Source organism: Xiphias gladius, chromosome 19, assembly GCF_016859285.1.
Source record: "Xiphias gladius isolate SHS-SW01 ecotype Sanya breed wild chromosome 19, ASM1685928v1, whole genome shotgun sequence".
NCBI classification, from domain to species: Eukaryota; Metazoa; Chordata; class Actinopteri; order Istiophoriformes; family Xiphiidae; genus Xiphias; species Xiphias gladius.
In genome coordinates, this window is record NC_053418.1 from 4,470,533 (window position 1) to 4,495,373 (window position 24,841).

The 24,841-nt window shown below is 41.6% G+C and overlaps 1 protein-coding gene across 3 annotated transcripts in view; it reads right to left on the minus strand.

The window, feature by feature from the left end:
• kank1a (KN motif and ankyrin repeat domains 1a) overlaps window positions 1-24,841 on the minus strand; it is a 69,785-nt gene that overhangs the window by 12,632 nt on the left and 32,312 nt on the right. For all 3 annotated transcript variants that reach the window (XM_040154239.1, XM_040154237.1, XM_040154238.1), the window contains exons 2-4: window positions 17,976-18,105; window positions 2,697-5,360; window positions 48-230 (exon numbers count right to left, since the gene is read on the minus strand). In XM_040154239.1, the coding sequence (XP_040010173.1) occupies window positions 48-230; window positions 2,697-5,360; window positions 17,976-18,012 (2,884 nt within the window). In that variant the 5' untranslated portion in view covers window positions 18,013-18,105. The remainder of the gene's footprint in view (window positions 1-47; window positions 231-2,696; window positions 5,361-17,975; window positions 18,106-24,841) is intronic.

Genomic DNA, 24,841 nt, shown 5'->3' on the forward strand with positions numbered 1-24,841 from the left:
ATTCCACCTTAAAGATGAGCAGTCTCGTGCTGTGAAGGCAGCCCTACCGTGTAGCGCTGTAGACATCTGCAGGTTCATTCGGCTCTTCTGCTCCGCTGCACTGATCTGCTGTTGCTGTGCAGGCGCGTTGGCAGGTTTATCTGCCGGAGTCAGGTCTGAGGAGGTCTTCTCCGTCTGCGACCGCTCTCGCCGAGCAGGGAGAGACCGGGAGCACGGCTGCTGACCGATCCCTAGGAGGAGGAGAGGTGGATGAGGGTCAGCATCCGAATGCAACGGTAGGGCGGGACTGCTCAATTATGCGATGCAAGTTTAACGCCATTAAAAAGATACCCTGTGGAGGTTTCGGACCTCTAGGGGTGCTATACAGAAATGCCATACTGAGCAGGACCCTGTGTGAACCCTCTGATCTATGGAAATGCATGCTGCAGGCACGGGGGTGCTATACCTTAATCGGCTTGTTACTGTCAGTGATGGTGTCTGACACGAACACAACATTTCTGTCAAAGCTCGAACGGTTTGGGTTAATTTACATGACAGATTTCTGTATTTGTGTTCCCCCCAAAACCATGCTTGGAATAATGCGGATTTTTGTTAAAACAACAAAATGCGTTAATGCTGCTAACTGCCAAACATATTTTTAATGACTAGTAGAGCCGCGACAATTGGTCGATGAATCAATTAGTCGATTAACAGAAAAATAACCAGCAACTATTTTGATAATCAATTTATCTTTGAGTCATTTTTTTAAAGAAAGAAATATGTTAAAATTCTCTGGTTTCAGCCTCTCAAATGTTTCTCAAATTTCTGGTTTCTCTAGTCTTTGTATGATAGTAAATTCAATATGTTTGGGTTTCGGACTGTTTATCGGACAGAACACGACGTGAAGATGTCACCCTGGGTTTTGGATGGACGTTGTTGTTGTAGCCCTTACTCTTGACACAAAACGGCTTCAAAAATAAGTCACAATGACATGCAACTACAACAAACTGCTGAAAAGAGAAAGGTACGTATACTTTGATCGTACAGCAACTAGTTGTACACAGAAATCCCACTCCAACCACTACTGGCAGCATCTTAACAGACACTTTAATAAAATCGTTCCCACTTAACTTATCGTGTCTGGTGCAATATTGCATTTATAGTTACCTGATAAGGAACAGGGTCTGGTCAGTTGTTCTACATACCATAAGAGGCCAGCAGCTGACCAGGAACCAGCTCGCACACAACACAGACAGTCGCCCTGCATTCGTGTGCCAGCCAGCATGAATGCATGTTATGCAACTCGGAGGGAGCCATGAATCAGCATCAACAGTGAGGTGTTAGTGAAGGCAGGGCGGTGCATAAAAACAACAAGTGGCTGATATGCGCGACGTTACTGGCTCCCAAAAAGAAATGAGCTCATTGTTGGTTCACGTCCAAAGCCCCTGCTGCATTTTTCAGGGTCAGAGATAACTTTGGCCTGTCTGATCCTATCAGGATTCTCTTTAGACTGAGTTTGAACACTCTAACCACAACCCCCCCAACTCGATAACAAGATCCTCTACAGCTGTGATTCAGTCGTGAACTACATCTTTCTTTGTCAATACCACAGCTGTTTTATTGTCCCGTGAACAGCCCTGCAAAATTGCTATGAATCTATTTTTACATTTCATTTTACATTTCAATTACAGAATACATTTTGGTGATGTTTTTTTAAGACCAACTCCAATATATTTTTTTACTCGCTATTAAGAGTTATTATTTCTTTACAAAGATGGTTTCAGAAAGGAATCAAGGAAAATTACAATGCCCCTGCATCCTCCAAAAGACACACAACACTTTATAGATAAAATAAATAAACAAATAACTAAAATAGGAAAGAAATCTTCAAATTTACAACCCTCTCATCTTGAGACCTCTTTCCTTTTAACATTCATATAAATATAGAATCTAGACCGCAAGATCTTAGTGTTTTCCCCCAATTCTGTTTAGTGCTTGTTTTCCTTACTTTTTCCCATGTTAATTCAAATAAATTAACCGAATACCTATCCCATGGGTCATCATCACCATTTTTAGAAAATTTCATGATTCACCTCCTTCTGTTTTAATACTTGTGGTACAGCTGGTTTCAGCCACTTTGGCTGGCTTTGCTGCTTAAGTGCTGCTACTCTTAAAACTCTAAAGAGGTGCTTATTAGACTAATGAGAGTTTGACTGAGGTAATGTGCCCGGGAGTAATCACTCTGAAATAATGCAGCATAAAAATTGATTTTTAACTAATTAAAATAATAATTATAATAAAGAATAATTCTTCTGGCAATCCTTGAGTGTCTTAGCTTACTGTTTACCTTAAAAATTTTCCACCTGTAATGAAAGAAAGGCATTTGAAACTGAAAATAGTTTAATCTATTGTGTAATAAAACCATGGGAGAGAAAAAAAATAAATCAGACTGCAATCTCTCTCCAATGCCCCCTCAGGCACTAAATACATGATTGACAGCTATTTTGCTTAAGCAAGATTATCGTGTATGTGTGTGTGTCTGTGTGTACATTGGGTGTTGTCAGCCCTTGAAACTATGCTTTGATTGCCTGGCATGACCGTCAGCCAATTATCACAAGAACCGTTTGTTTTTGCAGCGCTTGGGGAGGAGAAGGAACATTTTTGTGAGCATGTGGAAACACTAGCATTCTCACTGCTGGATGTGGTAAACCTCTCACCTTTGTCTGTGCCCACAGACTCTGACTGCAGCTTGAGGATGTCCTCAACACTCCCGTACTTCATGACAGAGTTGATGGACGATAGAGTGCTGACCAGCTGACTGTTGATGGATCCAAACTGGGACTGGGGCTGACCAAAAGCCTCTGCCAGCTCGCTGTAGTTCTCTGCTAGCAGCATTTGTTGCTCCTGCAGCAGCTTCTGCACCCTCTCTATGTAATGGTCCAGTCCAGCGCCCCCTTGGCCCTGAGCTTGCAGTAGTGCAGGCTCCGTTTTAACCTTCACAGTCTCCGTGCTGCTGCTGCTGCTTGTGACGGATTCAGCTGGCTGGGAGGGGCCACATGCTATGTTTCTGGTTTTTAAGCCAACCAAGAAGTTCTCGTGGATGCTAACTGGTCCCACCCCACATTCTTTGGTTTTAGCTGAGCTTGATTTGCCAAGGAAGGACTCCACATCTGTGGTGGTTCCAACAGCAATCGAACGCATCTTTGCTGTTGAGTGAACGTCTTTTACAAGTCCTTCTCCAGCAGCGACCGTCCTTGTTTCAGTCACAGTCGTGTTGGTGTGCTTATCGCAAGTGATGAACACCATGTCAGTGAAAGAGTCCATTAGGACAGCTGTTGTTGTGTTAGTGGCCTTGCTTGCAACTTCTGTCTCAGTATTCGTATGCTGAGTCGCTGACTCGGGAGTTGCCATGACACCAGAGTCCACTTTGCTCAACAAATCTGGGTCAGTTCCTTGCGAGACCAGCGTCTTTATGGGACTAACAATAACATCCACTGAACAGTCTCCAGAGCCAACTGACTTCCACTCTTTGCTCAACTCCGTCATGGGTTTGCATAGGGCCAAGCTGTCCACTGATTCCTCTGTGTTAACTCCAACCTCACAAATATTCAGCTCTATGCCTACTTGCTGGTCGCAAGTCTCCACACACCTCCCTACACACTTGTCAATCACCTCCGCACGCTCATGCACCACCCACCGGTCCATAGGGATCTCTGGGCCTGTGGCGATACTGGCGACGCTGGGTTTACAGGAAACTTCTACAGTGTGGCTTTGTATAGTTTTACCTGTGCTGACATGGCTGAACTCCAGATGGTCACCCACTCCGTGGCTGCGCATCTGGACTTTGGCCTCAACGCAGGCATTGTACATGTCCGGCCTGGCCATCAAACCTTTGTCAACTTTTTTCTTGTTCGATCCACCAGCCGCTTGGAGCTCCAGTTTTAGCTTTCCCATCTCCATCTGGTGGGTAGTTTCTTTCAGCTGTACCTCCAGGCGGTAGATCTTCTCCTTCAGTGCTTCGATGGTCTGCTGCTGGAGCTCAATCTCTTTCTCAGCTTCACTGGTCATGCCCAGCATGGCCTCGGTCACGCCAACCGCGGTGCTGCGCTTTTCCTGCCGCTCCGTGACTACTCCTGCATCCCGGAAACAGTGCTCACTAGTCAGCTTCCTCTGACTGACAGGAAGGTTGTTCATGTTTTCATCAGTAACTATGCCAATAGACTTTTGGTGAGCTTGGTTTTGTGTGAGGCTATGAGGCTGAACTTCATTTATATTATTGTCCTGGGTCGTCTTCTCCAGGGCTTGGACCTCTGCAGCCAGACGTCTGAACTCCTCCAACCGCTGAGCGTTCTGCTCCTGGGCTTCAGGCTCCATGATGTGCAGCTCTGGTTCCTTTTGAATGAGGCCTGGGTTCTCCATTTGGTCAACACTGCCTACACTGTAGGAACGCTTACGAAAACCTCCAGGAACTTGATTTTTGGATTGAGCAGCCAATTGTCTTTTCTCTTCCTGAAGAACAGCAATCTTTACCTGTAAGATAGGAATGGTTTTCACCTGCTCCTCTAACTCTTTCAACCTCTTGAGGGCCACCACCATCTGCTCCCGGATATGTTGAAGGTGTAATGGGCTGACGTTAGTCACAGGCGTGGCCATGCCAGAGCTCATTGGACTGTGGCGGATGGAGCTGCCCATGGATGGTGGGTAGTAGGGGTTATACTCTCCATTGGGGAGGTGACCATTGATGGGGAGAGGCTGATGGGTGCTGGGAGAGATCTGGCTTGGGGCCACTGAGCCTGAGTAAGAGGACAGCGAGCTGCTGGAGCCCATGCCGCCGAAGCTGGCAAGACGGCGGCGGGGGATAGGTGGCTCGCTCTGTGGCTGCATGAGCAGACGCTCCTGTTCAAGTCGAAGACGGGTCTCCATGAGGGTCTTCTCCACTTGGGGATTGTGACGAGGCGCAAACCTGGGCGAAGGAGGGGGCAGGAGCTGTTTCTGCTCTGAAACGATTGAGTAGGATTGTTGAAGGGAGACTTCACAGGTTGCCCTGGAGAGGGTGGGGGTCAGCGGTGCAGCAATCTGGGGCCTGGAGGTGAAGAACACTGGGGACTGCTTGTCGTCGCTGTTGGAGGAGGACAAGGAGTCTGTGGAGGTCCATTCAGCCTGAGTGCTGGCTCCGCCAGTGCTGCCCCGAGGCACTGCCAAGGGTTTGGCCACTTTGGGCTTCCTCTGGATACTCAGCTTCTTAATGGTGTTGCCCCTCTCAATGTCATCGACATATTTGAGGAAGTCCAGGTCTAACTGATAACCGTAAGGAGTTTCAACATAATAGGGGGCCACAGAGTCCTTCTCATCTTCTGTACTAGGGCATCTTTGTCCATTTTCTGAAATTGAGGGGACAACAACATTTTAGTTAAGATCTCTAATTTTAGTCTTTTTGTAAAGACCAAAAAATGCTGCATTATAATTTTTATTTGCTGCAGGTCTACAAATGTAACCTAAAGCTACCTTGTAAAGAAAGCACACTTTAATTCAAAAGGGTGTATTTGTCGCTAAAAATGAAGTCCCTGAAACAGCCAGTGTGTCAGGTAAAGTGTTAAGTGTTTCCTTTGCCGCTGACAATCACCGTAATGTCATACTGCAAGTACAGACATGTCTCAGATTTCTGACATCTCTGCTGGTAAAGCATGAGTTGTAATCATTCTGGCAAAGGATGGTTTAGTTCAGCTCAAAACTATGTGAGATCTGACTAAATGATGAAAACAAACACTGGAAATTGGCATAAATAACTACATAATTAAAAACAAATGCTGGTTATTCTTGCATAATTTAGATCGGTGAAATTTGTGGAAACCAGAAAGTACGAGTGCAAAGCCTGTAACAGATAAACAGTCTATTGTTTACAAATGTTGGATAAGAGAAGAGCCAAAGGGGTCAGTGAGACAGGACAACAGACAATGTCAATATTTTCTAGTCCAAAATCCATCCCTCATGTCAACATTTGAAAATTTACAAACAAAAATGAACCGTAAACTAGCAGATTCCGAGCACACAGTTTGATGACAGTAATAAAAATCAAGCCGCAGTGAATTTATAGAGTTTCTACACTTTGTACAGATATATCAAAAGCTACTTAAATCCAAGTCCTAACTCCACACATCCAGTTGAAAATGCCCTCCGTCAGTCTGCAGAGATTAGGAGACTCCACTACAGTCACACTGTGTTGGCTAAATACAGCGTCTTGTTCATGGTATGCCTGGAACTCTCACAGACTAAAGCAAACACAAGCTTGAAATAAACAGCCCTGCTCTTCCTTTCCAGTCCGCCCAGCCCCGGCAACTTCTCCAGTCAATCCCCTCCATTCAAGCTAAAGCAGAGGAGGGAATTACAAGGCTAAGCCTGCTGCTAAAACCTCACCACCTTGTTGTGAAAGCTTCACTCACCTCAGACCAACAGCACTTTCTCCATTTTTACGTTTTCCTCTTCACCACTCTCTGCTGGCTGTCTTAGAGGACAGCATATACTGTACTGAGATCAGGCTGTTTGGGCTACAGAACTGCGGTTTCTCCTCACTCTGTGCACTCTTTCTCAATCCTCTCTCCATAAGGGGGGGAAAAAAAAAAAAAAAAAATCCCACTATTGGTGTAAACTAAGCGCAGCACTGCTCTGGCGCACTATTGGACAGCTGCTTCCTCCAATCCCGTGAGGCTCTGAGCCAGGCGCTTCCCTACCCAAATAAAAGTCCTGTTATTCAGTGCAGGGGAGGTGAACTGATGATAACAACAGACCGTTCTTGAGACAAATAGTTTTGCTACTGTGCATATCAAAGCCAAAGTGCCAAACATTTACTGGGTCAAGCTCCTCATATGTGAGGATGTGCTGCTTTTCTCTTTTCAAATACGATAGTAAACTAAAAATCATTGGGTTTTTTAGACTGTTGGTTGAACAAAACAAGACATTTGAAGACACACTGGGCGCTGGGAAAATCATAATGGGCATTTTTTCTCTAGTTTCTGACAATTTACACGGAAAAAAAAGAAAAGATTAACCAAATAAAATAATCTGCCGAAATAAGTTGTTTGCCCTAGATTATCGATCAAAAATTGATTTCACCTTTTACATCTGTGTCATCCGTGCAGTTATCCAGTTGGTGTGCAAATAAAGCTCTTTTCCTTCATTTTAAATCTTTAATTTTGCATCAAACATTCCACTAAGTGCACTCTTAAGACAAAGACCTGACTGTGTTTTCTCCTGGACTGCCTTAAAAAAAAGAAAAAAAAAGAAGCACACCCTGTTTTTTTTTCCTGGTACAAATAATCTCTGTGAGGCAGCACAGTCACGGTCTTGTGCTGCCTGGTTTGGAGGACTCCCCCTTGGCACGAGTTACTGAGCGCTGACCGGCCATGTCACTCTCGCAGAGGAGTGACAGGCAGCCCTCTGGTACCGCAGAGACCCCAAACAGCTGAGCGATGACCTCACGAACACGGGACAACTGAAGGGGGTCATGCTCCAGTGACAGGGAGCCAACAGTGACACTGACAAGAGCCCGGCAGTCTGCTCCAGTTATCTACAGCTGTTACATTGTCAATTTGACAGGGATTATACCACACCGACACAGCCAGGCTCTGCAGGGCTCTCCTTCCTCAATTACAGGACGACTCAACTGTCAAGACTAGGAGATCGTAAGACATGTTAGTGAGGTGATATTTTTAAAATTTTTCAGACAGATTTTCCAAGACTACTTCTTCATCTGCATTCATCCCTGTCTAAAATTAGACCGCACAAACAACAAATTAGGTAATTATTTGTAGATCAAGTGATACCCTGAAACTTTCCCAAGCAAGTTTTCCCATGTGGAGCTCCACCAGTATGACTAGGCCCTGCTAGGAACTTTAAAAAGGAACTCCACCTAGATAAAACTTCCGTTTTTGCTTGCCTCAACAGTCTATGAAGGGGGCAGAAAAACAGGCAAATAGTCTTAAATTGTATCTTTGAAATTTCTTTCATAAATTCTCTGACGCTAAGCCTCAACAGCAGGATTATTCTTTCTAGCAGCTTTGGAGGCTAAAGTGGACTCAATGTTAGTTGACATTTGTTTACAGGACATTGTGTTACCTTTAGGTATTTCTGCATATCCTGAAGCTATAGAACTATCACATACTAAAGAAGGCATATCCGAAATGCTATCTTTATCATCAGCATTATTCTTTCTAGTCCCTGAGCTGCACATAGAAACCGACAAGAGGTTTTTGCTTGTTGGACCTTAATTGTGGTTTTGGAACTCAGCTGTCTTCTCGTCTTTGGTTTTCTTCCACCACTTGCGTAAAGAGGAGTGATGAGCTGAAGTCTAGGTGTTTAAAAATATACTGTGGCACAGTATATCTTGATACAGAGATGTGACAATATGAAATCTGGTGACTAATTCATGAACATCATGGACCATCGGGGGTCTCACGTTCTGAAAACTGAAAGCCTGAAAATGCTGAAACAATGTTAATCTTTAAATAAATATTCTTGTGGTACTCCAGAAATAAAAAAAAACAATATGAGTAAAGATGGTAAAGTCTGAGTCTGTGGCCAACTGATTCATATTCTTCAATTTAGTTTTACGGACTTTCATTTAGAAGATACAGCTGATTATATACACATATATATATATATATATATATATATTTTTTTTTTTTTTTTTAAATTGTCAACCGATCTCATGACTTCCCTACCATATCAGAGTCCAAAGTCCAACTACTTTCCTTAAATAACTGGGCACTGTAGTTTTGCGCATGTTACTCAGACAGGAGGAAATAGTTGATTTGTTTGGGGACTATTTTCAGCGGCGAATTAATCCACATTTGGTGCTCTAGTAAGCATTTGGACCAGCAGGACTGTGTGTTGGATTGAGTAAAAAATAAACTACTGTGTGTGTTCATGGTACTGAAGGAACATGCCACCAAGTGTGGCTCACTGATCATTGTATACTCGGTTTGTTTTTTAGCCTAACGTTGTTACAGACATAATCGACGTGTGCAGACTGAATCATTAAACCCCTTTAAAAATTGATGTACCACAATATAAAAATACGAAAAAATTACCTTTTTTGGTCAACAAGAGTTGAAGAAATTGACCAACCAAGAGGAGTTTTAATTACTGCCCTAAATATTATGTAAGTGCCAAGTCAACAACTTAAAATAGCATCCAGAGCTTGACGCAGAGCTTCCCAGCCCTGATCTACTTCTCTCAACTGGGATATTAAAACATTTCTATCTAATTACCTTACATGTGCTGTACATTAAATACAACAGCATATTCTGTATCAACTCTAAAGCAACTGCAAAGAAAATGTGGCTGTTAAAATTTCTCTCTCGCATTTTTCCAGGCGCTACTTGCATTTCTTTCCTGTCCAGAGGCTCTTAACAGAAACCATGTGTTGACTGAACACAGTTGCTCATTTAATTAAGTCAAATACACTAATATCCAAAGAAGCCACAGTCTAATTATTCACACTATGCTTTGTAGTGAAATTCACCAACACACTGGTCTGACACTGGTGGGCAACAAGTTTAAGCCACTTCCTGTTTAACAGGCATTGGTTCTGCATAAAATCTCTTTAAATACCTCCGAACATTGGGCCTTCTCTGGACTTGAGCAATAAAGACATTTTGTGTGCTTTTTTGTAGATTTTTTTAGTTATCCATTCAAAACGCTGCACCAGCTGAATCTATTCTCCAACATCCTTTTGGTTACTTTAGGCCCATGAACTCTCCCTGTGTGTTTGCTCTTAAAATACTGCCATGAAGGCCAATTTGGGTCTTGTAGTTAGATCCGTGAGGGAAAAATATACAAGCAAGGGTTGGCTTATTTTGCACTGGCTCTGTAAAAGTTTAAATTTAGAGCTGACAAAAGCCTTTTAACATCCTCAGCACCCTCAGAGACAGAATAAATTAGGCCACTGGTCTAAATCTGTCTGCCAGTTGTTTGTCTTTCAACCAGAGAAAAGAAATCTCTTGGGTTTAATTTACTAATCTATTAATTTTTCTATAGTTGTAGTTAGAAAACCAGACTACTCACTTAATCATGGCCCAACCTGAGTTCTCAGTCATTTCTGTCAAATATCACTGATCGGTTTTCACATCAGTTTGAGTTTGAGTCAGTTCAGCTCATCTGATGCGGCTACAACTAATCAAGCAGCTCAGAAACACTCACCACACTGTATACACATATAAAGACGGCGTGACAAATTAAATGGAAAAACCAACTTAAAGTGTCTTAGTAAGGTGTTGGGCCACCATTTGCCGCCAGAAAAAGTCTTCATAATTCTACCAGAGGGAGAGACACCGTTCTTCCAAAAGATATTCCCTCATTTGGTGTTTTGATGATGGTGGTGGAGAGCGCTGTCTAACACACCAGTACACAACCCCCCACAGGTGTTCAACTGGTTTGAGACCATAGCATATGATTAAAGTAATTTTCATACTCATAGTAAAAACTGTCCTGTTTGACAACATGTGGACGGGTGACAAATAAAGGAAAAACCTGAATAAATGAGTGGAGGGGGGGTGCTTCCATACCGGACACAATGGGTCACTGGTTTGTGTGATGAATGTGGAAATGATGACATCCAGATCTCACCCCAGTTGAACACACATGGGAGGTTTTGGATCAAAATGTTACAGTGCTCTCCTCCACCATCATCAAAACACCAGATGAAGGAATATCTTTTGGGGAAAAAAGGTGTTTAAGTTAAAGCTGCTCTTGAGGCTTGTGCTGGCCCCACGCGTTACTAAGGGTGTTTTCGAACTGGCATTGTTTTGTTCAGTCGAATCAGAATCGTCTGGTTCGTTTTCACCCTTTGGTAAGATTTATTAGGGCAGATCTGAACACAGGAATCATTCTTGGGTGCAGACCAAAACAACTACACTGAGAGCTTTTAGAGGAAACAGTCTGGGTTGGGTCACAAATAAAGTCTGACCCAGCAACAAGGCCTACAGTACTTATTGGAATGCAGAACAGTTGCTAGCAGCTAGCAGGAGAATGAACTGAGGTCTGACTTGGACTCGCTGCAAAGTACGCTGCCTCACCAGTACAAGTCTATCAAAATTAAAACACGCTTCACAGCTCTTCTCCTGCACACCATGCTGTACTCACCAGACTTCTCCTGCTAATGAAGGCGAGAACGCTGGGAACATTTGGTGACTACAGCACGGTGTACTGGGGAAGAACTGTGTGACGTGTTTTGATTTTTGATGGATTTGCGGTGAGGCGTTCACTGGTCCGCACCTTGCCGCGAGTGGATTCTCAAATATGAAACTGTAGCTCCCACAAACAACATGTAAAAGCCCTGAAGTGTTTCAGACCATAGCAAATGAACTACATGTTTGAACGTGCCTTGCTTTCCCTTTATTTTGACGGAAAACTCATCAAAATATGAACAACAGTGAAAAACTAAACCTCTCAGTGGAGCACAACAACAGATTTTTTTCCTCACAAACCTTCAAACTCAGCAGACAGAGACTACACAGTCGCACTGGTCTCATGCACACAGCTGCAGAATGGAATGACAAAAGTGAAATACTCACACTTTGTGCATTACACTGAGTGAGAGCCGAGCACACGATGCAACTGCTTGGGTGGAGGGGACTCTAGTGGCCTGACACACACACACACACACACACACACACACACACACACAAAACCAGGCTGGTATTTCCTGGCTCTGCCTGTGAGCTGTATGGGCCTAATTACTCACAAGAAAAGCAGAGCCAATGTTTGGTCAATGCTTCAAACTGCAGCAGCTCAACACAACTAACAGCAAAACACATCCGTCCATTAAAAAAAAAAAAAAAAAAAAACACAAAAAACAAACCAGGAAACAAAACAAGAAACAATAAGTACATTAAAGCTGAACATTCCTGCCCTTTTCCAAAGGAACAGAGGCCGGACAGACGGAGCAGAGCCACTGACTGATCTATTAGCTTCTTCTGGAAACTCACGTGAATGTGCCAGGCGCTGCTGCCAAATTCAACAACTTAACTCTGTACATGATGATGCAGACTGGAGGAAATGTTTGGGCTTTCTCCCCAAACACTGGGGCAGTTTGAAAAACCTTGCCCATGTAAGTCATTTGTCATAGATGGTCAAGAAAAACAATCAGTGTCAAAGACACTGAGTGTGCAGACAGGTTTACTTCTAGTGAGTAGAGCTGTAACATTTGATAAACTACAAAACAATTGATTCAGGCGAGACACAACAGGTGAATAGGGTCAAAATTTTAACTAAGATAGTACCATGAAACTTCCCCTGTTGATTACTTACATTAAGATAATTATTTTTTTTATAACAGTTTTTGAAATTTTATGTTTAAATGTGCAAATGAGGCATTATCTAATTGAATATACAATAATTTGCATAATTTGCATTGTTTCATTTTGTTGACATATTAGAGCCAAAGGTTTTTACAGAGGGGACTTTGGATTTCTTTTTAAAAATCACTCCATAAATCAGGAATTACTATCAACAGGCACCAAAAAAACAAAAATTTTTGCCACGTTTTTGAGAATAAAATGTTATATAAATCAGGCTATGCATGACATATGAACATACCCCTCTGTAAAAACCTTCAGAATACAGATAGGAATAAAACTGGAAAGTTTGGTGTATATATGGGCTAATGAAGCGAGATTTTTTGTCTAAGCGTATGGGAAAAAACAAAACAAACAAACAAACAAACAAACAAAAACTTATTTTGAGAAAACGGCCTTTAAAGATATGTGTTGTAATTGAAATCTGCAGATGCAAATAGCCAAAGTTTAGCAAAATAAACACCTAAATGTGCGTATTTTGGACCATTTCTTTCCACTAGTCTGAAAGAGAACATGTTATGGAAGCATTATAGTCCCAAATCTCAAAATTGACCACTGCCTGGAAAAAATCGTGTTTTTGCCTGTAGTGTTTTGCCTTAATGGGAAAAGTTCCACACAGTCAGTCTTTGAAGCACATACACCATTAGGTTTTTACAAAGCTGTGAGGTTGGTTTTGCCGTGGTTATTTAAAACAGCGTGACCATGAGTGAGCTGAGGTGTGAGCATCAATGTTTTTGTGTTTTCTGCCCATCGCTGGTTGACTGCGTCTGCCACCGGCCTCACTGACGCTCCCCCCTACCGTCTTTTGCATGAATGCTGGTCCTCTCTGTCTCAGACTAGATGCTGGTTGAAAGCAGGAAGCTCATCAAGCGACAAATGTTAAAGCCAAATATCAACCAGATGGAAGAAAAGAAGGGAGGTCTTACGAAATACTTCCCGCGTCAAAGCTGAAAGGGCCGCATGTTGTTACTTTAATTACGAAAAGAGCTTGTAAGTGACTTAAAAGTGATGGACAGGAAGGGATTCTACAAGCATGGGGTTTAAAGGAAAAACCAGTCAGTCCACCACCGGCGAGAGAACGACACACCGACAAGTACAGTACACGTTTCTTAAAACGTCAGGACACGTCAACAAAAGCTTGTATTTTAAACAACTTGAAATAGAAAACACGCTGTAGCTGCAAGACCTAGATGACATTGGGAAAAATAACTTTGCTAAAAATATGCAAAATCCAAATATTGCACAAGATACCTACATATATGCAGCTTATAAATCCAACTGGTCCATTTAGAACGAAAACAAAAAGGATTGTGTGTTGAGTGTCAAAGTACATTCTTGACCCTGTAGTTTTACTTTTCAGGTCTTAACTGCTGCAGTTAAGATTGTTTTATCCTGCCTTTGCTGCACTTCATGTTATAAATCGCAGAAGTAGAATTTGTTTTCCCCCCACCAGCAACACAAATATGAATTTCGATCTCCTCGCTCATTTTAAAGTTTGACGCCAACATCCACACAAAAAGGTTGTGAGCTTGTCTGTTTTATCATGTGCAAATTAATGGCTCTGATCTAAGAATCTGGTTAAATCACGTCTTTCATTGATATGCTTATTGATATATTTACTGTCCCTGCGTCTTTAGGATCAGTCATAAAAAGCAAAACAGGACTAGTTTTCCAAAATGAAAAACGGGGCTTGCCACACAACAAAACTCAGGTATGTACCAACTTCAAACTACTTCATATTTTCTTTTTCACACATTTTCTTTCACATTGCCTGTGTTTGTCCAGCCACTGACTGAAGTACATCGTGATGACCAGTTTTAATTTTCTGTCAAGCAATACAATGCTTTATACAGCACACTATGGGGGGCCTAATTTGCCCTCTTACGCTGCCTCCTTCGCAGTGTCACTGCTGCAGATGATCACCCCATCGTGTGCGGTTCGGCCCTGGTGGCTGCAGAAGCACATTTCAAATCCTGACAATGAACCGATCACTGCACAATGGGATACAGTCACACTTAAACACACCGAAGCTACATTAATTCATCACGCATTGTTGTATTAAGACAGTAAGAGTCCAGAGTGGTCAGGACCAGTGAATTAAACAATTATACTGCTCACTTTACAAAGACACTACACACACACACACACACACACACACACACACACACACACACAATAGGGAAGTGACTGAAAAGCAACATGGGGTATTTTAAGTGGCAGCTGGGTCTGTCCCCGCTGCAGAAACGAAAACCACTTCAGTGGGTTCAAATAAGCAGCGGGGGGGGGGGGGGTGTTCTCTGGGTTTTCTGTCCACAACAGGCCGGCGGCGTTCAGAGTCAGGCCAAAGCCAATCGCGGTCTGCTCTGGGCCACGACTCAGCATCAGCAGGGTTTTTATTTTAGACAACCAGACCTGCACTGCATGAGGGAAGACGGATTTGGTGTGGTGGTGTAAAAGAAGAAGTAGGAGAAATCAAAGCAGTACGGAGTGAGTCTACTCCTACGCGTGTTCCAGGCAAACCATATCGACTAAGATGTTAGACCCGTAGTATATCTCTATGGGCTTTTCGAAATATTCAGACAGTGGGTTTTGTGTATACTCCATCCACGAGAATCCATTTTCCCTGTTGTTGCTGCCTGTTGTCACATTTAAATATGACGCCGCTGGTGTGCGAATGGGTACGAACATCCGCTTACGCTAGAGACATAGGTAGAGTAGTTGGTCCTTCATTGTGGCTCGAGACACATTCGCGTACGCACGGCTCGAACAATGAGGCGATATGCGGCACAGACCACCTCCGAATGTGGTCTGAGCGTCCCCAATGGGCCTTGGGAGGCTTAGAGCAGCCCACTTATGATAGGATCAGCTAAGACTCGTGTTAATTCCAGGTGTGAATAGGGCCTGACTTTCATTTTTAGTTTTGGGTACTTACAATGGTTAGTGGACCAATAACCCAAATCAATAAGAAACCGGATTTGGAATTAGCTCTCAAGGAGTCAGTCGTGGGTTTTTGGAGGTCTATATGAATGCAGCTGCATCGTATGTGTAGATTTCTGATGATCATCATTATTTAGCTGCATATAAATGTAATATTTCAGTTTTTCTACTTTTAAGAGGTACTCTTAAAAGGGAATTGTAAGAGAGTAGAGGAAAAAAATATGGTCAAGGCTGAAATATTCCAATGTTCAGTCTGTAATATGGGCCAAGGTTCAGAAACACTGGATCCTACTATTCCCGTAATGCAACTCAATTCCAGTTTTTCAACACCTTGTATCACAGACCTTCTAAAAATGATTTATTTATTTTTTTTAAAAGAAAAAAAAAAAAAAAGTTTGAAGCCTAAATAACCCTGACTTTATAATTTGGGTTATTTTCTCAGACTTGACAAAGCTAGTCCAGAGGCACAGACGACATTATACACACATTTCACAGGCCGGGGGGGTACGTGTGCAGAATCAGTGAAGTGTAACAGAACTGGATACTGCAAGCAAAACTAAAGCCTTCGCAGCTGGTGATATTTTGGCTTGAAAAGACCCAACATTTCAGACTCAGGTAATTAATGACCAGGCCATCTCAGTGGATCAACAGCTTAATTATTTAGAGTGAATATTAACCAGTTTTCAGCCCTGGGTCCTACCCTGGAGCATCCCTACACTAAAGGTTAAATATCGCCATATTCCTGAAATTCTTTCTGTGCAGCAGGTGACCACTTTGGCATGTTAACTGCCAACACTGCAGAGAAGCTATTTTTACAGTTGGAGAGGGGGGGGGGGTGTTTAGCACCATTAGCATAGCATTCCTCAGCTTTTTTTTATATTCTGTAAAAACTAAGAATAAAATGCACTTGGACCCTTTTAACAGAATCCCCACCTTTTTTTTTTTTCATTAACAAGATCTCCACTCTAGAAGGTACCCTCCCCAGGGTCGTACACACGTTGGTGGCAGACCGGCGCCGAGGACGGTGTGCAAGTGTCCTGCATGCTGTGCATTCCTGGAGGGATTTGGAAGTAAGAAACTTCACTCTCTCCCGTTAGCCTGCCCAGGAATGTTAGCCGTCTGCAGGTGGGTGTTCGGAGCTACGCCTCGGCTGACAGCGCTTATTTCACACTGAAGCGTGGAAATGTTCTCTCCATGTGCGCTGTGTGAATGCACAACCTCAGTTTGTTTTGAAAAAAAAAAAAAAAAAAAAAAAAAAACATGACAGCTGCAGAAATGACTTACAGAGGAGTTACTTAGTTCGGACAAATTTTTTTTTTTTGTCCACCATAAGCTAATGTTTAACATTCTTGCAAGTGTGTGAAATGTCCGTGAGAAGGATATAAGAACAAATACATAAAGTACAGAGTAAAACAAGCTTTAGATATTTTTAAATCCTTTTAGTATTTGAATTCATTGATATTCATGATATTCATTAAAATGAACTCTTACTGAACTCAATGGAAACAGGCAAATTACAACTAGGCCTGGCCAACTGACGTTCTCTTGACTTGTACTGTATATCATATCATGTATTCACCCAATGCTGTTATCTAAATTAACAATACCAAGAAAACGGTTATTTAAAAACTAATAAAATCAGTCATTTGGTTTTACTTAGTTGAGAGTTGTATATACTGTATAGTATTCCAGTTGATTTTCCACAAATCTGCAATGTCATATCACAATATGGCAATGAATGCAAAAATCACATCAAAACATATCATAAAAGAAAGAAGGTGCTCTTGAAGTAAATGCTCGAAGCCCTCTTAGGCAGAGCAAGGAGAGGAGATATATTAAAAGCCTTTATTTAGTTAGGGGTGCTATTTAAAATGCTGACTGGTTTCGATCTCACTGGGTCTTAGTCAGGGCCAAAACTCTGAAGAGCGTCTTCTTTTCTTTTCTGTAATCAAAAATGTTCTATTCTAATTAATACTGGACCCATATCACTTAGCACCTACATATAACTGATCCGCCATTCTGATTATAGTGCAACTATACATGTCATACACTACTCTCTCACACACACACACAGAGGTTTTTTTTAATGACTTTAATATGTGAGCACTGATGTAAACTCCTATTTTAGTGCCTGAAAATGTTACTGAATGACCAGCTAAAAATTAAATCCTGCCAATCATCTTTCTTTCTCTAAACTGTTATTGCAAAAATGGAGACCTTTCACTTATGTAAGTTGTCAAGACAGAAACAGATGTGATGCAGAAGCGGACCAGTTAAATATACATGCCAGACCTGAACCTGAAACGGGACACCTAATCCACATTTAACCCCATTGTATCCCCGTCCAGCTAAGTTTTATTTAGCCAGGATGAGCGCTTATTGTTCATGAGGCAGCCAGGAATCACTTGACATGTAGGGATACTAACAGCGTACCATGGGAAAACAGACTTTATCATCTTGGTGCAACCAACTTTTACCACCAACATAATTTTGGTGACTGAGAGATTGTAACTATGAGATCCTCACAATGCAAATTCACACGAGACAGAGAACGAGACTAATTTCCTATTAAATCCTAAAAAAAAAAAATTCAATTCAATTCAATTTTTAAAAAAAACAGCGCATTACAAATGCAAAAAAAAAAAAATCACTTTAAAAGAAAATGGAAGCGTGCAAAATCAAATAATGCAACGAAGGGTTTGTTACCTGAGCCACTGCCATTCACGTGCATGGTTTGAGCCATGGCTGCAGCTGCGTGCTCTCAGTCCCACAACAAGACCTACTGCGGTCATGCAACTGCCATGCATCAAGTCCAGATTACCATGCAACCTGCAAACTGAGACAAAACACAAAGGAAGCATTTACTCACATATCAAGTCAGTGACAAGAATCCCATAGAGACAAGTCAGCAGCAATTAGAGAAAGCTCTTTCTATCCCAGAGCTCTGCAAACACATCAATAGGGCTGCAACTAACCATTATTGTCAGTAACAATAAATCTGACACTTATTTCCCCAATTAATTGATTAATTAATTAATTAATTATTCTATGTAATGTCAAAAAATTGTATAAAGAAAAAACGGCCAATGTGACAAAATTGTTTTTTTTATTTGGTCCAACCAAAAGTTGAAAATATCAACTCTTTGATTAACTGACTAATCCTTTCATCTCTAAACATCATTATTATCCAAAAATAAAGCATTATTACATTAACAAACAGTAAAAATAAAAGTACTTCATTCCCCCCATACCAAGATCCCAGTCAGTCAAATTGACAACGTCGAAATGAAAGCAAAAGTCACGGCTTTACAAAAAAAAAAAAAAAAAAAAAAAGCACATTTTTCCTGAAGTTTGACGAGTACATGAGAAGGCCCCATCCGACATGTATTTTAAGTTCCGTTACACAAAAGCCTCTCTTTGTGAAAGCTGAAGCCCGCTTCATGTGATTGACGGCGCTGACCTCTGCTTTTTTCACAGGTGTGTTTGCCTCTGACATTTATGAACATAGAGGTCCTATGTGAACTGTTCTGGTCATTATCAATGGATACATTATGAGCAGGAACAAAAGAGCTATTCTCTTCTTATAAACAAAAAAAAAAAAAAAAAAGGAGCCAACGCGAGGGGAAAAAGTCGACTTAATGGGCCACAGAGAGGCCACTGATTTGTTAAAAGCATCTGGAGGGGCAAAGATGCAGACAGGGTTGGCTCTGATAGTTTCACAAAGCCAAATGCGCCCAGGCCCTTTTTATAGACTCTGAAGATGTCAAGCCATATTTATCTGCCCTCTTATAACGTGATTACTGATCCTCTGTTCTCTTGATTATTGTGGTTCCCAAAATGAGATTTATGCTCCCTAGTCGTCTTTTAATGGGTCAAGGGTCTTTAGCAAAATAAGACTTCTACATTTACTACGGCTGATATTTTGTTCACTAAAACAGCAGTTCCAAACTTAGAAAGAAAAAAAACAACTAAAATGGTATAGCAACATCTCTACCTGTCGTCATACCAACCAACCTTTCAGAATAGCAACAAGTGACTGCAGATCAACAGCAGCCTTCTGATCCACGTGGGACCCGAGGCCACATAATGAGTCAGAGGGCACATCTGAAAGGTCAGTAGTTACTTTGCAGATGAGCTCTTACTCGTCTGCAGCACATGCAAATCCTTGTTTACAGTAAACACCCAAAAAAAGAAATGTCCTTAGGCTGATGTGTCTAAATCCTAACTGTCCGTCAGCCCGAGGAACTATTATAGATCTGACACAGGGAGGAGAGATATGAACCGCCCATGACGGAGCGCGCCGAACTGTTCCAACACCCAAATAAACCGCAGCCATGTTTCGGAAAAGTCCGAACTCCCTCCTCCTCCTCCTCCTCTGAGATGCTCTCACTCACATTTAAAATCAGCTACAATACATCACACAACAAAAATAGATTATTAAAATATTCATTATGGTGTCAGAAAACACGCCTCTGAACTGCATTTCACATCTGTCATTAGGGTCATTTGCAGAAAAAAAAAAAAACTGCTGCTTAAGAGAACGAAAGAGGAAGAAGACGCTGTTTCTTCAGGGCGAAAAGTATCCAAAACCTTTGAAAAGTTGGAAGGAGTGAATGTAGAAGGGTCAAAATAAAAGAGAAAAAAAAGACTTTGACTAAAGAATCAGTTGGAAATAATTATTTATGGCAAGTTTCATTTTAACCAACACCTACATTACAGTAAGTAGCTAATGATCTCAGCAATGTTTGTATTCGCTTCTGGTAATTATAGCTCAACCAACAAAATCTGATCTCAGGAAGCACCTTAAGCCACAGGTAGATCAATCATGATGTGAATGTCGGGGGCCCCTGTTTACAACAGTGCATCTGAATACGGCTGTACATTGGTAAACTACTGTTTGAAGGAGCTGGTATCCCCGACTCGTGTCCAAAACACACATTTTAATGATGGTCTTCGCTGAACAAGTTGACTCTGACTGATTTTTAAGAAGTAAAACTATTCGTTGACATTTGAAAGAATGTCCAGTAATGGCACAATGTAGAATTATATACAAATTCGTATTTTCTTACATTTGTGACAAAAGGTTTTAACCTCCAGTTACAGGTGTGGTTGCCAGAACGCAAACCTGAGGGAAGGAGCAGGAAATCCTCAGCTATATCACGGGGCGAAGAAGAAGAAGAAGAAGAAAAAAAAAAAAACCCACCAGCTTGGGTTCTGTCCTTCATCATAACCATCATCACAGACTGTAAGACGCTGACAGATGATGGTTGCAAGACCAAAACATTATGCTTTTGTACTTTGAATACATTTTCCACTATTGACTTTCCTTTATCACAAGCTAGCAGGAGGAGGAAATATTAAAATAAAGCTGGTCCATCAAAATTATTGATCAGCTAAAACGAAACAAATTTTTTTTCGTAATATTGTAAGTTTTATATTTATGGCCATTAATATTTCTTTTATTTTATTTTATAAACACTTTTTTTTTTTTTTTTTAAATGATGATGGTAATGTTGTTTTCGTACAGTATCTATGATGACCTATCAGCCACATGAGTGATTCTAATAATCAGACTGTGGAAACCTCCATGACAAGTTTGAAGTTTGATCTTCTTGCACTGAAGCTCGCGGTGGTCTGCACCTCTCTCTGTTTGCATTTTCAGAGTTACAAAAAAAAAAAAAAAAATTAAATCAAGCTTAAACAAAATAAACCTTCCTCTCCTGCCAAGGTTTTAAAGGACTGTTCTGGACTCTTTCCTTTCTTCTCTCTCGCCTTTCTACTGCACAGCGACTTGACATTCAGTTAATGATCAACATACTGAGGAACTCAAAGTTTTACTCCTAATTTATTACTCTGTTGACAGAGACTTGCTAATATTTCAGCATTTCTATGAATACCCTCAGGAAAAACCTGAGGTTTCAGCCTGTTGCAAAATAAAAACCGGGTGCACTCACTTGAAAGTAAACTTTTTTTGAGATTTAAATGTCACATGAAAGGTCCTGGTTTAAAACTAGCATGGAGGCCTATCACATTACATTTCTGGACCTAGTATCCAACGGATTTTTGGAAGAACTGATTCCAACAAATCTTGTTTTTCAGAAGTTTTTGTCCTCGGAATCATGTGAGGATCGAGGTGTTATTGTGGCGTCTTGAACAGAGTAATGCTGCAGGTCAGCGCCTGCGGGATTTGATGCATAGTCGCACCTACCGCACACATACGCCAGCAGCTACGAGGTCACATATCCTCTTAGGTTGTTACATGTTAACCATCATCAAAACCACAACAGGGAGATGTTCTATTCTAACAATCATTTCATGCAGCTTACCTGTAACTCTCATTCTAACTTCCTCCCACTGCACGCAGGTAGCAAACACACAACTGAGTCCAGAAGCCCCCCCAACAACGAGCCTATACCCGGCGAGTCCCCTGAACGGGAGGGATAAGTTTCACGGCTAAGATTAGACGACTTCCTCAGATGACAGGCAAACGATCTGTGTCCTATAAGAGGAAACAGTACTTTAAGGCTGTTTGGGTCGAACTGGCCCCTCCGCTGGGCCTCCAGGTGAAACGCCTGGCGAGCTAATATGGTTAACAACCTCTGGTCACTCTTCAGCCGGTCCAACCTTCAACTCGCGGCTGAAAAACAGCTAATGAGCCAGACAATAGAAGGTAATGGAAAAGCCTTTTCATACTCGGTTACTTATTAACCAACACAGCAGCATTTCCCTTCAGCCCTCAGCAGCTGAAGGTGAAAACAGAGTAAACGAAAAGCCAAAAATCACCAAATCTTAACCAAGCTGAGCTGAGGACGCCTCATTTAGGACTGCTAGAGATGAGATTTCAAAATAAAAAGGAAGTGTTGATCACGTTTATCTTGAGGAGAAGCAAGATAACACATTTAGCTATGTAACAGTGAAAATGGACGTTAGGTTACAGATTAATCATACTGATAATGGATAACATATGCACAATAATTCAGAGCTGAAAGACACATTTTGAAAAAAATCAAGTAATCATTTCAGTAAATAAATCAACCAAAAATCACCAATATTCCCTGTTTCCAGCCTCGTACATGAGAGAAATTGATGCTTTTCTCTGTTTCACATATTTCTAAAATAAGAGTTTGGGGCCCAGTAATCATCAGATTAATAAATAAATAATAAAAAAAATTATTGGCTGCAACCATACAATGAGTCACACTGTTTTCCTTGTTTTTGATTTAATCATATTAGCTGGTTAACCCCCAAACCCCCAAATATTCAGTTCACAAAGAAACGACAGAGAAATGCAGCAAATCTTCTCTTATGAGAGGCCGAAATCTGCAAACACTTGGCAATTCATCACTAGTTTAGTCCACACGTTGGACTAAACAGTCCAACGTGTGCCTAACTAAAATACCGTGGACGTAAACTGGCTGACAACACTGGTGCCAGAAGCCAAAGCCTTGTAGTTGTCCCAGTCAAGTGTAGCATCAAATAACTCAGCAGCATTGCTTATTTACTGTAGTATCACAGTAGTATTTATTGCTGCTTTCTGGTGTCTCGAAGGCATCATTCAGCTCAGAAAGTGGCTGGTTTCAATGCGTTCACGGGGGAAACCAAATTATCAGTCTGCCCTTACGACCTTTTAGAGTAATCCAACGCTTTACCATAGGATCTTTTCCGTTTAGTCTGAATAAAGACGAGAAAAAGACCTTATGACTCACCATAACTCACACCATACCGAACAGAAAAAACATATTTATAAGTTGATCTGATCCAAGTAGGGCTCACAAGCTTTCCCGAAGAAGTAAAGCAAAAATAACAGGGCGACGACATGAGCCGACACAAACCAGAACAACTTGTTTTGTTCCTCCTCAGCTGTTACACAAACATTAAACACGCACGTATAGCTTTCAGTTGACAGTGAGTGATTTACAGTGACTCGGGTCAGGTTCCTCCTCACAGGGAGGTGTGCGCCTGTGTTTAAAAAGAAAAGCCCGCCCAAATGATTTATTGTGATTCGAGAGACTCGATATGCAAGACTAATAAAATACGATGCAGACTAACAGTGTTGCAGTTCTGGCTCCGCAAGTAATCAAACGTAGTCATACAGTATATCATGCTTTCTCGTTTTACATGGTTAAAAACCGTACAAATCACAGAGCCCGCTGAGTTACAGGGGAGAGGGGAAAAAATCTCCTCAAATTACTAATTTCTTCCCTAGAAATTATACTTTGTACCCAAATAGTCCTGATATAGACCTGTCATGTGACCAAAATAAAGTAAAAATACAGAGGCAGCTAACTCAAGTGGAAAAAAAATAAACAAACAAAACTTTTCTCAAAAGACTCCTAAAATGTAAAAAAGGCAAAACACTGGACTACCACCTGTTAAATAAAACACTTCTCCTGAGTCAGAATTTTGCCGATGGATCACTGTCACCTCAGACTTCAGCTTTAAATCACATGATGACAAATTAGCACAGATTCAGTGCCAAGTTTAAAGCTGCACCTGAATTCAAGGTGAGGTGGTTGCCACTTGTTTCCGGAAATACTGCATGTAAAAACCTAGGGACAAGTGAAAATCTGAGACGTTGCAAAAGTTAAAAAATAAATAAATAAATAAATAAAATCAGGATCAAAAATAATTATTCCGGTATTGAGTCAAACGATCAGCACTGTTATTGTGAAAACATCCATGCAGGCCTAAGTGCCACGCAGTGTGTCTAGACCCATTTGTTTGCCATATGAACTGACCAATTTAAGAAAAAAAAAAAAAACAAAACACTAAAGTCTTGAACGGATGTGGTGCGACAGTTCACAGTTCCCACTGCAATAAACAAAAAGCAAAAAACAAAACAAAAACAAAAAACAACACAAAGCTCAGGTTTTGTAACTTGTGTCTCAACAGCATGAAAAGCTAAGAGAGGGCTGTAAACGTTGCAAACCCGCTGCGCTGAATATTCAAAAGGCTTGTTTTTCCTCTAATAAAAGCTGAGGGTATAGCTTTAATGGAGGGAAAAAGCCTGGAGACAAACTGGGATATTTTTATTCAGAGCGCCAGATTGGGCTCAGCAGCATGAAAACTGGAACTGTTTGTGCAGCAGCATGTGGATGATCGACATGGTTGTGCACAGCTGTCTCTTTCAGGAGCATCTTTGTGCGACAACCAAAAGAAAAAGACAACCGAAGTCCCTTTTTAACTAGACAGGTTACTGTATGTGTCTGTGCTGCCACGAACAGACAATCGTTAATGTGTACATGACGTGTGTGACCGAGCGCAAGTGTGTGTCGGCATAACTGGTCTGTGCTGCTACAAACAGACAATCGTTAATGTGTACATGACGTGTGTGACTGAGCACAAGCGTGTGTCGGCATAACTGCAGAGCAAGCGGTGGCTACTTGTCGCCTCAGCTCTGAGTCTGGACCTCGTTAGGAAATGCCTTTGAAGCTTTGGAGGAGAAGCTGCTGTGCCGACTGCGGAGGAGACGCGGGCCAGGTGAGGAGGTCAGACGCCTCAGCGCCGATGTTCACTACCGTTTGGCAGCGTTGGCCGCTTTATTGACCCTGGCTTGCGCTGTCCGAAGGTTT